This window comes from Oncorhynchus mykiss, chromosome 2 (assembly GCF_057628025.1).
Source record: "Oncorhynchus mykiss isolate SJ-2025 chromosome 2, ASM5762802v1, whole genome shotgun sequence".
In the NCBI taxonomy this organism is placed as follows: Eukaryota; Metazoa; Chordata; class Actinopteri; order Salmoniformes; family Salmonidae; genus Oncorhynchus; species Oncorhynchus mykiss.
Window position 1 is genome coordinate 7,338,866 of NC_143023.1, and position 14,986 is coordinate 7,353,851.

At 45.2% G+C, this 14,986-nt stretch overlaps 1 protein-coding gene across 1 annotated transcript; it reads right to left on the minus strand.

The window, feature by feature from the left end:
• Window positions 1-1,041: 1,041 nt before the first annotated feature.
• On the minus strand, window positions 1,042-12,915 carry LOC110505916 (palmitoyltransferase ZDHHC11-like). Its single transcript, XM_090186952.1, is given in 13 exon segments — window positions 1,042-1,207; window positions 1,209-1,285; window positions 2,560-2,638; window positions 2,809-2,869; window positions 3,186-3,244; window positions 3,469-3,587; window positions 4,016-4,171; window positions 6,257-6,381; window positions 7,336-7,437; window positions 7,675-7,853; window positions 8,915-9,142; window positions 12,319-12,352; window positions 12,550-12,915. Coding segments are annotated over 11 exon segments (1,218 nt in total). The 5' UTR covers window positions 12,319-12,352; window positions 12,550-12,915; the 3' UTR covers window positions 1,042-1,174.
• Window positions 12,916-14,986: the final 2,071 nt, after the last annotated feature.

Sequence of the window (14,986 nt, forward strand, 5' to 3'; positions counted from 1 at the left end):
CTCTAGGGAAATAAGATATTCCCTAAAAGATAGAGATTAGGACAGAACCCTCTCCTTCCTTCAACGTCAACAGTTCTGCTTGGAACACACATGAGACTTGAAAATCAAAGTCTCAACGTCTCTGTAATTGTATCACTCTGCCCCCCATCTAACCTCTGTGGGTCAGTTGATTTCTAGGTATGGTTAATTCTCTGATCTTGTCCACTCACGGCATAGACCTCTTTAAAGGGTTATACAACTAGTGGTAATGATTTAACATGTAGAACTGGAGATGATATAACGCAGTGTCCACTGGGGCCAGGCAGGCTGGTGGTGAAACAGCACCAGAGGAGGCTGGTGAGAGGAGGGCGCCTCATAATAATGTCTGGAATGGAGTGAACGGAATGGTATCAAACAAAATACATTCATTCCTTTTCATCCATCACTATGATCCGTGTCCTCCCCATTTAAAGTGCTACCAGCCACCACTGTACAGCACTCATGGATTATCCAAGACACTCAATTTACAGCTCCAGGAAATGTTTCTTAGGAATGACAAATGCTCTGTCACTTCATTGCCTGGATAATACATAGGGTATAAATGAATGAGATTTATTGTAGTTCAAGGAGTCTCAGTAGCGCCACTGTGTGGTTAACTAGGGAATGGAACATTTCAGTCAAGAGTTTGTACGGTGTGTTTACACATTTAATTTTTTAAAATTCAGGCAAGAACATTATGATCTGATATGGCTAAATTAACTAATAAAACATAGGTAAAACAATTATTTAACTCCCCAGATAAAATACATACAATTGCTGCAATATAAATGTCCTTCCCGTCACTCAGTGTAAACATCCGATTAAAATAATCAATTATAAAAATGTCCATTTCCAGTTTCAAGTGGTGATCGTCATAGGCAACAGCAGGAGGTCCGTTGGACGCATCACGGTGGCTTCAGTGCTGTGCTGGGTCAATACTGCTGCCGGTGGACGATTCCATGGCTTCTGACCAGACAACAGCAACAGTCATTGTTTGTTCATTTCCCAAAGATTTGACATGTTGAATCGACCGCAGTTAGTCACCATCCAGTAGGTGATCTACTGTACTGCACACGGCCGACAGTCACTATGGCGTGTCAATGCCTTTAGTTCCTCAGGTACTGTGTGTGGCCACCTGCAGAGCATCAGAGACCAGCTACTGATGAGCTCTGTCAGTGCAAGGGACCCCCCTCACACGGGCCTGCTCTAGGGCCCTCTCCACCTCCACCCAACCTCCAGCCCAAGGGGTCATCCATCACCACTTCACCTTCCAGACAGAACATTTAAAACATGTCAGTGAGGAAAACCAGCAGATTGGAATTAGTTATACTGATAATCACCTAGGGCTGTGTCCCAAATTCCACCATATTCCCTATGCAGTGCACTACTTTTGACCAGGACCCATATTCACTGGGGGCTGGTCAAAGGTAGTGAACTAAATAGGGAACAGAGTGTCATTTGGGACACAGCTCTTGCTAAATAGGAAAGACCCGGAGACCTAAATTCAGCGTAGGCGTTTAAAAAAGTTCATGCTGAATTGAAAATGTCTGCTCAAACTCACCTGGTATAATCTGGGTGGGTAAAATCCCCGGGTATAATCTGGGTGGGTAAACTCCCCGGGTATAATCTGGGTGGGTAAACTCCCCGGGTATAATCTGGGTGGGTAAACTCCCCGGGTATAATCTGGGTGGGTAAAATCCCCGGGTATAATCTGGGTGGGTAAAATCCCCGGGTATAATCTGGGTGGGTAAACTCCCCGGGTATAATCTGGGTGGGTAAACTCCCCGGGTATAATCTGGGTGGGTAAACTCCCCGGGTATAATCTGGGTGGGTAAACTCCCCGGGTATAATCTGGGTGGGTAAACTCCCCGGGTATAATCTGGGTGGGTATACTCCCCGGGTATAATCTGGGTGGATAAACTCCCCGGGTATAATCTGGGTGGGTAAACTCCCCGGGTATAATCTGGGTGGGTATACTCACCGGGTATAATCTGGGTGGGTATACTCACCTGGTATAATCTGGGTGGGTTTACTCACCTGGTATAATCTGGGTGGGTTCACTCACCTGGTATAATCTGGGTGGGTTCACTCACCTGGTATAATCTGGGTGTGTTTACTCACCTGGTATAATCTGGGTGGGTTTACTCACCTGGTATAATCTGGGTGGGTATACTCACCTGGTATAATCTGGGTGGGAATACTCACCTGGTATAATCTGGGTGGGTATACTCCCCTGGTATAATCTGGGTGGGTATACTCCCCGGGTATAATCTGGGTGGATAAACTCCCCGGGTATAATCTGGGTGGGTAAACTCCCCGGGTATAATCTGGGTGGGTAAACTCCCCGGGTATAATCTGGGTGGGTATACTCACCGGGTATAATCTGGGTGGGTATACTCACCTGGTATAATCTGGGTGGGTTTACTCACCTGGTATAATCTGGGTGGGTTCACTCACCTGGTATAATCTGGGTGGGTTCACTCACCTGGTATAATCTGGGTGGGTAAACTCACCTGGTATAATCTGGGTGGGTAAACTCACCTGGTATAATCTGGGTGGGTAGCTCTGTGCCATAGTAAAAGCCATTTTCCTTTTCTGATGATTTAGTAAAGTTGTCCAACTAGAACAAGAACATAGACTTATTTTATTATAATATTTTCTTGCAAAATGGTCCTAACAGATAGTTCTGAAACAAAAAACCTCCATACAGACAATACCCCAAATATTACTTTAGAATACGATGACAAAAGTAGTTTAGTGATAACCTTTCATTTGGTTAGGGTAACTGACCTCAGTACAGAAAGATCCAGAAGGTCGACTTGCAATAGTTCCCGTTTCCTGATTCTTGCAGCTACCACAGGAAAAAACAAGGAGATGCCATGCAGAATGTGTGATTCTACAAGTCTATCTTTGAGATAACTACAATAATGTGTGATTCTACAAGTCTATCTTTGAGATAACTACAATAATGTGTGATTCTACAAGTCTATCTTTGAGATAACTACAATAATGTGTGATTCTACAAGTCTATCTTTAAGATAACTTTTACACTTTGGAAGATTACAATTCCACAGCTGCATAGCAGAACTTCCAGTACCTGTGTCTTGCAACACTGAACATGATAACCAAATGCATGGGTGTCTTGATTTCCTAGTGGGATTACCTACCTGACACTGTCTGACAACAACGCATCACAATCGATGGAGGGCTCCATTTGCGGATGATTCTAAAAAACAATCAAATCAACATATCGATCCTGAGAATACATGATTGTGTAGTCTCACTTGTACCAAACTCATGGCTGTGGGATTGAAAAAAACAGTTTGCATGCAACTATTGGAATTAGAGTTGCAAAATTCCAGTAACTTTCCCAAAATGCCAAGTTTTTCCAGAAATCCTGGTTGGTTAATCACCACGGCCAGATAGGAGTAGTGAAACAAAGGATCTGACCTGTCCTGCGTTGCCGTTGCTGTCAGATGACTGGGGAAAACCCATCTCTATGTCCTGCTGGCTGGCCTGTTTACGACGTCTTGTTATAATGTAGTCATACGTACTCATTTTGTTGACCACTGCAGAGACCAGAGGAAGAGAAGACAGTAATGAAGGAAGGAAGACATGCAGTATGTAGCGTCTGGTTGTGATGACCTTGTGTATTGTTAGAACACTGCAAGACAAACATCCTCAGAGAGAAACATTAAGTGTTGTCATGCCAACTCACACACAGATACACTATTGCATCGGTTCCACTGTACTAAATCAAGATAACATCTAGTATTTGGAAGGTATTCAAAAGTATTTTCACATATGTACAATATTCTAACCAGGTCTGGGCCCGTATTCACAAAGTCTCAGAACAGAACTGCTGATCGAGGATCAGTTTTGCCTTTCAGATCCTAATGACAACGCTTATATGGACAGGGGGGAACCTGATCCTAGATCAGCACTTTTACTCTGAGACACTTGATACATACAGCCCTTGGACCAGTTTGTAACTCACAGAGATAGATGTGGAAGCCCAGTAGGTGAACCAGCAGCAGTAGAGAGCCAGTAGCCAACATGACCGTGAGGAAGGCGACAACCAGGAGACTCCCTGACCCTGTCTCCATGGGTGCCAGGGGCAGGAAGACCAGCCACGTCCCGTTACTCATCACACCTACAGACAGGAAGACCAGCAACGTCCCGTTACTCATCACACCTACAGACAGGAAGACCAGCAACGTCCCGTTACTCATCACACCTACAGACAGACAGGAAGACCAGCCACATCCCGTTACTCATCACACATACAGACAGGAAGACCAGCAACGTCCCGTTACTCATCACACCTACAGACAGGAAGACCAGCAACGTCCCGTTACTCAACACACCTACAGACAGGAAGACCAGCAACGTCCCGTTACTCATCACACCTACAGACAGGAAGACCAGCAACGTCCCGTTACTCATCACACATACAGACAGGAAGACCAGCAACGTCCCATTACTCATCACACCTACAGACAGGAAGACCAGCAACGTCCCGTTACTCAACACACCTACAGACAGGAAGACCAGCAACGTCCCGTTACTCAACACACCTACAGACAGGAAGACCAGCAACGTCCCGTTACTCAACACACCTACAGACAGGAAGACCAGCCCCGTCCCGTTACTCAACACACCTACAGACAGGAAGACCAGCCCCATCCCGTTACTCATCACACAACTGTGGTGTGGAGATGAACTCACTGGTAAACTGTGGTGTGGAGATGAACTCACTGGTAAACTGTGGTGTGGAGATGAACTCCCTGGTAAACTGTGGTGTGGAGGTGAACTCCCTGGTAAACTGTGGTGTGGAGGTGAACTCCCTGGTAAACTGTGGTGTGGAGGTGAACTCCCTGGTAAACTGTGGTGTGGAGGTGAACTCCCTGGTAAACTGTGGTGTGGAGGTGAACTCCCTGGTAAACTGTGGTGTGGAGGTGAACTCCCTGGTAAACTGTGGTGTGGAGGTGAACTCCCTGGTAAACTGTGGTGTGGAGATGAACTCACTGGTAAACTGTGGTGTGGAGATAAACTCACTGGTAAACTGTGGTGTGGAGATAAACTCACTGGTAAACTGTGGTGCGGAGATAAACTCACTGGTAAACTGTGGTGCTGAGATAAACTCCCTGGTAAACTGTGGTGTGGAGATAAACTCACTGGTAAACTGTGGTGCGGAGATAAACTCACTGGTAAACTGTGGTGCAGAGATAAACTCACTGGTAAACTGTGGTGCAGAGATAAACTCACTGGTAAACTGTGGTGTGGAGATAAACTCACTGGTAAACTGTGGTGCGGTGCGGAGATAAACTCACTGGTAAACTGTGGTGCGGAGATAAACTCACTGGTAAACTCTGGTGTGGAGATAAACTCACTGGTAAACTGTGGTGTGGAGATAAACTCACTTGTAAACTGTGGTGCAGAGATAAACTCACTGGTAAACTGTGGTGCGGTGCGGAGATAAACTCACTGGTAAACTGTGCTGCGGTGCAGAGATAAACTCACTGGTAAACTGTGGTGCAGAGATAAACTCACTGGTAAACTGTGGTGCGATGCGGAGATAAACTCACTGGTAAACTGTGGTGCGGAGATAAACTCACTGGTAAACTGTGGTGCGGTGCGGAGATAAACTCACTGGTAAACTGTGGTGCGGTGTGGAGATGAACTCACTGGTAAACTGTGGTGTGGAGATAAACTCACTGGTAAACTGTGGTGCGGAATTAAACTCACTGGTAAACTGTGGTGCGGTGCGGAGATAAACTCACTGGTAAACTGTGGTGTGGAGATAAACTCACTGGTAAACTGTGGTGCGGAGATAAACTCACTGGTAAACTGTGGTGTGGAGATAAACTCACTGGTAAACTGTGGTGCGGAGATAAACTCACTGGTAAACTGTGGTGTGGAGATAAACTCACTGGTAAACTGTGGTGCGGAGATAAACTCACTGGTAAACTGTGGTGTGGAGATAAACTCACTGGTAAACTGTGGTGCGGTGCAGAGATAAACTCACTGGTAAACTGCTGTGCGGTGCAGAGATAAACTCACTGGTAAACTGTGGTGCGGTGCGGAGATAAACTCACTGGTAAACTGTGGTGCGGTGCGGAGATAAACTCACTGGTAAACTGTTGTGTGGTGCAGAGATAAACTCACTGGTAAACTGTTGTGTGGTGCAGAGATAAACTCACTGGTAAACTGTTGTGCAGTGCGGAGATAAACTCACTGGTAAACTGCTGTGCGGTGCGGAGACTGGCAGGGTCCATATAATGCTGGATGAAGATGAACAGGACGACCATGAGAAGCACAAGGACGCCCAGTGTAGCAGACAACACCGTCACAAAGAAGTACCTGAGGAGGAGAAACAGAGAGAAATGTGGCTTTGATCTCAATCAAATGTATTGGATTTAACCTTGTCCTTTTGATATGAGCCACAAAGGGCTTTCCAGTTACCCGGCCCAGACCCCAAAGAGCAAGCAAAGCAGAAGCTAAAGCAAAGTGGCTGAAATAAACTACATTTAAAAAGAACGATACTCAAAACAATATTTCCTCAAACTCTTAGTAGTCAACGTTGACTGAAACGGGCCATCCTCCCATGCTTCCATCCTCCCATGCTTCCATCCTCCCATGCTTCCATCCTCCCATCCTCCCATCCTCCCATGCTTCCATCCTCCCATCCTCCCATCCTCCCATCTTCCCATCCTCCCATGCTTCCATCCTCCCATCCTCCCATCCTCCCATGCTTCCATCCTCCCATCCTCCCATGCTTCCATCTTCCCATCCTCCCATGCTTCCATCCTCCCATCCTCCCATGCTTCCATCCTCCCATCCTCCCATGCTTCCATCCTCCCATGCTTCCATCCTCCCATGCTTCCATCCTCCCATGCTTCCATCCTCCCATCCTCCCATCCTCCCATGCTTCCATCCTCCCATGCTTCCATCCTCCCATCCTCCCATCCTCCCATCCTCCCATGCTTCCATCCTCCCATCCTCCCATGCTTCCATCCTCCCATCCTCCCATGCTTCCATCCTCCCATCCTCCCATGCTTCCATCCTCCCATCCTCCCATCCTCCCATCCTCCCATGCTTCCATCCTCCCATCCTCCCATCCTCCCATGCTTCCATCCTCCCATCCTCCCATCCTCCCATGCTTCCATCCTCCCATCCTCCCATCCTCCCATGCTTCCATCCTCCCATCCTCCCATGCTTCCATCCTCCCATCCTCCCATGCTTCCATCCTCCCATCCTCCCATGCTTCCATCCTCCCATCCTCCCATCCTCCCATCCTCCCATGCTTCCTCTTACCAGTAGTTCTGCCCCCCCACACAGTTGTTCAGCCATTTACAGTGGTGGTCAAAGTCTTCAATACACTTGTTACACACACCACAGTGTTTCACTTTCGGGTCCCTAGAGAAAGACACAGACACCACATCAACCTTGTTGATTTCTTCAATGAGAAAAAAAAAACACAGTTGTATCTCAATTTTATAGTATAATGCAACAGGTCATACATATATACTTTTAAAGGGGTAATCCTGAATTCAAACCAGAACAAAATGTCCGGCCGCCACTTTTAAAAGTGAATGAAAACATTTGACCAATTCCAGATTGGCCTTTTTAACGAGACTTGTGTGAGATACATACACATTGATTTTACACAGGTAGCAGTGTAGGTTGTGGATAACATGTGGTTGTTTCTTCTTGTCGAAGACAGGCAGTGGGTTGGAGTAGCTCTTCTTGGCACGGACGCCTGCCTCTGCTGGGTCTATAGACACGGCAGCTAGATGGCTGACCAGGTGCACAATGAAGGCTATGCCAGTCAGCTGCATAGTGGAAAGGTCAAGGGACTAACAAGGGAAATATTGATACGATTGATCAAATAGCCACAGCATGAACCATAGTAGAATCCAAACCAGCTTGAATATCTGATTCAGTATCGACGTATGACAATGTGTCCACTCTCAGTCCAGATGTCATTTTCACAGACCTTACAGTGACTTCAAATGACTATACGGTATACTAGTGAATAATATAACATTCAACTCATTCATGATCTTCTCACAGAAGATTCCATTGTGTGTGGAAGAGCCACACATAAGAAACGGGGCCTTTAGGAGAGCCATCGAGGTACACAAAAGCTTCTCTATGTGAGGAGGAGTAGTAGTGCCAAGTCTGAATAAATCTACCCTTTCTGTTTCTGCCATCAACCTGCTCGTCTTTAAACAAGAGGTGCAGCTGACATCATACTGCAGTCAAATCAAGACAAAAGAGCTGTGATGACAGTGGCTTACATCCCAAATGGCCCCCTATTCCCTACATAGTGCACTACTTTAGGTCAAAAGTTGTGTACTATGTAGGGAATAGGGTGCCATTTTGGGACGCAAGGCAACACCAAAGCCTTCTGTGCAATTTATAGGTCTTGCTCTTCACTCAAAGCAGAAATATTTCAGGAACTGAAACCAAGCAAGACATCTCGCAGAAAACATCTGACCTGAACCCCTCGGTCAAATATTTACACTTATTTGAGTTGAGAATGACTTTTGGTACTATTCTATTGGTTCTACTTGTACCTGGAAAACTAAATCAAATGGTTCTACTTGTACCTGGAAAACTAATTATATTGGTTCTACTTGTACCTGGAAAACTAATTATTTTGGTTCTACTTATACCTGGAAAACTAAATCAAATGGTTCTACTTATACCTGGAAAACTAATTGTATTGGTTCTACTTGTACCTGGAAAACTAATTAAAATGGTTCTACTACCAGGCAAAGTAAATCGAGTGCAGCCCAAGTATTTGAAAGTGTTTGACCCCAGGCTCCCTTGAAACCTCTTCAACCTCTGCTTTCGACCCAGAGTCCTTGACTCCTTGAGTAAAGGTTACAGAGTAGGCCATGTGGCTCCAGGGTGAAGGTAGTAGTGGGATATAGATCCCGAAGCCAACTACAGCCATGTAGCTGTATATTGTCCATCCCACCAGCTGGAAGGAGTGAGGGGGACAGGCCCAGCCGTTAACCCTGGAGAGAGATGCCGTCGAGGGGGTCACCAGCTCATTCCTGCTGCTGCCGCGTGCAGGGGCCGTCCGCCTCAGCCCCCGCCCAAAACAGCTCATCTGGAACACAGAAGACAGCGACACATAGGATCAAGGTCCTATGTTTGAACTTGCAACCTTCCGGTTACTAGTCCAACCACTAGGCTACCCTGCCGCCCCTATTCAGTGCACTACTTTAAACCAGGACCCATAGTGCTCTGTCTGTAGTGCACTATATAGAGACTAGTGTGCCATTTGGGACACATCCCAGGCATTTCTCCTGAACACAATACCTGACCAGGAAAACCTCTGGTTATAGACTATGGTGCCTAGAACCCTGGTTATAGTCTATGATGATTAGGACCCTGGTAATAGACTATGATGACTAGGACCCTGGTTATAGACCCTGGTTATAGACTATGATGACTAGGACCCTGGTTATAGACTATGCTGACTAGGACCCTGGTTATAGACTATGCTGACTAGGACCCTGGTTTTGACTATGCTGACTAGGACCCTGGTTATAGACTATGATGACTAGGACCCTGGTTATAGACTATGATGACTAGGACCCTGGTTATAGACTATGCTGACTAGGACCCTGGTTATAGACTACAACCCTGGTTATACTACAACCCTGGTTATAGGCTACAACCCTGGTTATAGTCTATGATGACTTGGACCCTGGTTATAGACTACAACCCTGGTTATAGACTACAACCCTGGTTATAGGCTACAACCCTGGTTATAGTCTATGATGACTAGGACCCTGGTTATATACTATGATGACTAGGACCCTGGTTATAGACTATGATGACTAGGACCCTGGTTATAGACTATATTGACTAGGACCCTGGTTTGGTTATAGACTATGATGACTAGGACCCTGGTTATAGTCTATGATGACTAGGACCCTGGTTATAGACTATGATGACTAGGACCCTGGTTATAGACTATGATGACTAGGACCCTGGTTATAGACTATATTGACTAGGACCCTGGTTTGGTTATAGACTATGATGACTAGGACCCTGGTTATAGTCTATGATGACTAGGACCCTGGTTATAGACTATAATGACTAGGACCCTGGTTATAAACTATAATGACTAGGACCCTGGTTATAGACTATAATGACTAGGACCCTGGTTATAAACTATAATGACTAGGACCCTGGTTATATACTATGATGACTAGGACCCTGGTTATAGACTATGCTGACTAGGACCCTGGTTTTGACTATGCTGACTAGGACCCTGGTTATAGACTACAACCCTGGTTATACTACAACCCTGGTTATAGGCTACAACCCTGGTTATAGTCTATGATGACTAGGACCCTGGTTATAGACTAGAACCCTGGTTATAGACTACAACCCTGGTTATAGGCTACAACCCTGGTTATAGTCTATGATGACTAGGACCCTGGTTGTAGACTATGATGACTAGGACCCTGGTTATAGACTATGATGACTAGGACCCTGGTTATAGACTATATTGACTAGGACCCTGGTTTGGTTATAGACTATGATGACTAGGACCCTGGTTATAGACTATATTGACTAGGACCCTGGTTTGGTTATAGACTATGATAACTAGGACCCTGGTTATAGTCTATGATGACTAGGACCCTGGTTATAGACTATAATGACTAGGACCCTGGTTATAGACTATAATGACTAGGACCCTGGTTATAGACTATAATGACTAGGACCCTGGTTATAGACTATGATGACTAGGACCCTGGTTATAGACTATATTGACTAGGACCCTGGTTTGGTTATAGACTATGATAACTAGGACCCTGGTTAGAGTCTATGATGACTAGGATCCAAAGTTCTTCATTTTTTGTGTCAAATGACCAAGGACAACTTGCCCCCCCCCCCCCCCTTCCATCATCACACCAAAAGTGAAAGGGATGTTTTGTGTCTCTTTTAGAATGCATGATGCCACACTTGGTAGGCTGCGGTTACATTTGCCAGGGAAATTAGTTGAGTTGGAGCATGACGGCATCGTTACCATCCCCCACAACCATCCTGTATTAACAGCTTTTCTCACAGTGTCCATAGCGGTTCAGCATAATATCTAAACACTCTGGGCCGAAGTCCCAAATGGCACCCGATTCCCTATATATTACACTATTTCTGACCAGGACCCATAGCGCTCTAGTCGAGTGTAGTGCCCTATATAAAGAACAGGGTGCCATTTGGGACGGACACAACTGTGGTCATAATATCCAACCCTTCTGGACGGTTTTGGTTAAGATGAAAACAAATCTACTTCCTTTTCTTTGGACTATCGGGTTTTTAAAAACAGAAGTTCGTTTCACAAGGAGGATATTGCTTTGAGCAGTCAGGCAGGCACAACATTTTAACCTTTCCCAATCAAAGCTGAACTTTTTCTATGACATTTACGCGGACAAACTCCTCCTATGCCACTATGTTTCTATCGTTATATCTGACTTAAAATGGTCCCTTCCTCGTCTTACCTTCTCCACTAAGCTGTCAAAATCCTAATGACCTTTCTCTTTATTCTCAAAATTCAATTGTCAGAATGTTAGTGCATGAAAAATGATGATGCTGTAGAGCTAATCGTTTGGTCATCATCTTAAATTTGGCACACCTGGGCATGAGCCAGCGCTTTGACATGGGCGTATGATCCTGTCTGCCTCCTGAGTTCATTGACAGGGGTTGAAATTCGGTTGCCTAGCAAATTCAGTAATAAATCCCTGTGGTGTATTCATTAAGCGCCACACGGAAGAAAATGTACTGAAACTGGGAAAGACTAGTCTGGACTAAACCCTCGTTTTCGTTTGCAGTTGCAAAACGTTTTGCTCCGGTGTGGACTAATGAATAGGACCCAGGCTTCTTATTTGCGCTCCTGCCAATCGGATGGTTTCTCCGACTACACTGTTTTGCTAGGCAAATAATGTAGCCCTAGTTCCCACAATAGTTGAAACATAAATCGAGACAGGAAAATGTATAGAGAGTCAAATGGCTTTAATATATAGAAGCCATAACAAAATGCACCAACCGGACGTTTAACTGCGAATGTTCCATGATGCGTTGTGTTCATCATCTGTCAGTCACACACTCAACAACGCAAACACCACAATCAGAACTAACCATTTTCCAAAACACCAACGTGCACAACTGCAAACATAAAATACATACACTGATTATACACATATCAAATAAGCTATTGAAGTTGACCTTTTTACATCTGTAAAGTGTATTCAAAATTATTAGAAAATTACTTACTTTTGTCGGATGGCGTTCAAAAACGAAAAGCACACTGTGATGACCAAAATAAATATTTGCTTAAATTAAGAAGCAGAATTAACCGTCTTGATTGCCCATAATTGTTTGTTTTACCCAATCAGTCGGACTTTTGTCTCAGCTACAGTCTCTTGCCAAAACGCAAAAGCGCACTGAATCAATTGGGCAGGAAACAATTAGGAAGGCTACTAGGCTATATAAAATGTAACGTACGTAAGTCCATAGTAAGATCCATATCAAAGAAGCTCGCACGGTGGGTGTCAGTCAATCATCATAACTTGGAGAACTTATCTCGCGGTGCGACCACTGCTATGGAAACTGGCCTTGGAGAAACGCGCATGCCCCGTACACGGTCATAATAGAACTCCCTCTAAAAGGATGCCTTTTTACCAGGCTGACTGCACAACCAAGTTTGAGTATTTTGCATATCTAAAACATTATACTTTTTAAAATACAAAATTTGTGTAACATATGCAGCCTAGAACTCTAGCCCTATGACCTCGGCATTGCATCCAACTTCATGTAGCCGTAATTAGGGACTTTCCTTGCCATGACTTGTTTGTTTCTTTTGGAGTAATTGACTTTACAGTTATTATGCTACACCATTTATAGCCTCCACAGAATAACGGGAACTGAAACCAGGTAGGACATACTATGTCAGTGAAACTTCTGCTTTCTTAACAGACTCCTACACATACTTTAAAGCCTGCATCCTAAATGGATCCCTGTTCCCTTTATAGTGCGCTTTGTGCCAGGGCCCATTTGGGATGCAGCCTTTAAAGTATGTGTAAGAGTCTGTTCCAGTTCATCCCAAAGGTGTTCGATGGGGTTGAGATTTCCCTTCACTGGATCTAAGGAGCCTTGCCAGAACCATGAAAAACAGCCCCAGGGCATTATTTCTCCTCCACCAAACTTTACAGTTGGCACTATGCATTGGGGCAGGTAGGGCTCTCCTTGGCATCCGCCAAACCCAGATTCATCTGTCGGACTGTCAGATCGTGAAGCGTGATTCATCACGCCAGAGAACGCATTTCCATTGCCCCAGAGTCCAATGGCGGCGAGCTTTACACCACTCCAGCCGATGCTTGGCATTGCGCATGGTGATATCAGGCTTGTGTGCGGCTGCTCGGCCATGGAAACCCATTTCTTGAAGCTCCTGACAAACAGTTCTTGTGCTGATGTTGCTTCCAGGGGCAGTTTGAAACTCAGTACTGAGTTTTACAACCGAGGACAGATGATTTTTATGCCCTACACGCTACACTCGGTTGTCCCGTTCTGTGAGCTTGTGTGGCCTACGACTTCGCGGCTGAGACGTTGTTGCTACTAGATGTTTCCACTTCACAATAACAGCTCTTACAGTTGACCGGGCCAGCTCTAGCAGGGCAGAAATTTGACAAACTGACTTGTTGGAAAGGTGGCATCCTATGACGGTGCCACCTTGAAAAGTCACTGAGCTCTTCAGTAAGGCCATTCTACTGCCAATGTTTGTCTATGGAGATTGCATGGCTGTGAGCTCGATTTTATACACCTGTCAGCAATGAGTGTGGCTGAAATAGCTGAATCCACTAATTTATGGGCTGTCCACATACTTTTGTATATATAGTGTATATTGTTCCTTTGTACCCTGTTTCTTACCTGTCCCTAATGGTCTGAATGAACCCTTTTCATAACTTGATGAGCATAAACCAGCACAGACCTACAACATTGACATTAATTTCAGTGTGATGTTTTGAACTCAACATTACATAGTCTCTTTCCTCACAGCCACAGCCACAGTGACGGAACATTGTGGCGGAACAACTGTGTTACCTTTCCATGAATACAAGAGTCCATTCTAGAATTGTCCTTAAATAGAACAGACAGTCCAGCTAAAACTGGTGGGTTGGACATGTAGCTTAGCAACAATAGCTCTTGGGTGGCCTGTAAGAGACTCCACTCCAACATGCTTGTTCCTTTTCTCTCTAACAGTGGGCAGCCATGTAAACACAGGGACCAGTCCTTTTCTCTCTAACAGTGGGCAGCCATGTAAACACAGGGACCAGTCCTTTTCTCTCTAACAGTGGGCAGCCATGTAAACACAGGGACCAGTCCTTTTCTCTCTAACAGTGGGCAGGCATGTAAACACAGGGTCCTTTTCACAGCGGACCAACACAACCCGCGTGATAACATCCTTTATGAGAGGAGGACTTCACAAGGAGGAAAGTTGGTAGGCTCCTGGGGCCTTATTATATATCAAGTGTCTCAGAGTAAAACACTGCTGATTTAGGATCAGTTTAGCCATTTAGATAACAATGAACAGGATTACATGGACAGGGGGAGTCTGATCCTAGATCAGCACTCCTACACTGAGATGGTTGATACATATGGTCCCTGAGCTTATTTTTAACCTTTATTTATCCTTTATTTAACTAGGCAAGTAGATACGAACAAATCCATACTTACAAAGACAGCCTTCCCCGGCCAAACTCTCCCCTAAGCCGGACAACACTGGGCCAACTGTGCACTGTCCTATGGGACTCCCGAATTACGGACGGTTGTGATACCGCCCGGGATCGAACCAGGGTCTGTAGTGATGCCTTAGACCGCTGAGCCACCCGGGAGCCCTTTTATACTGCTCTGATATCTGCCCTCTTGAAAAGTACGAGATCAG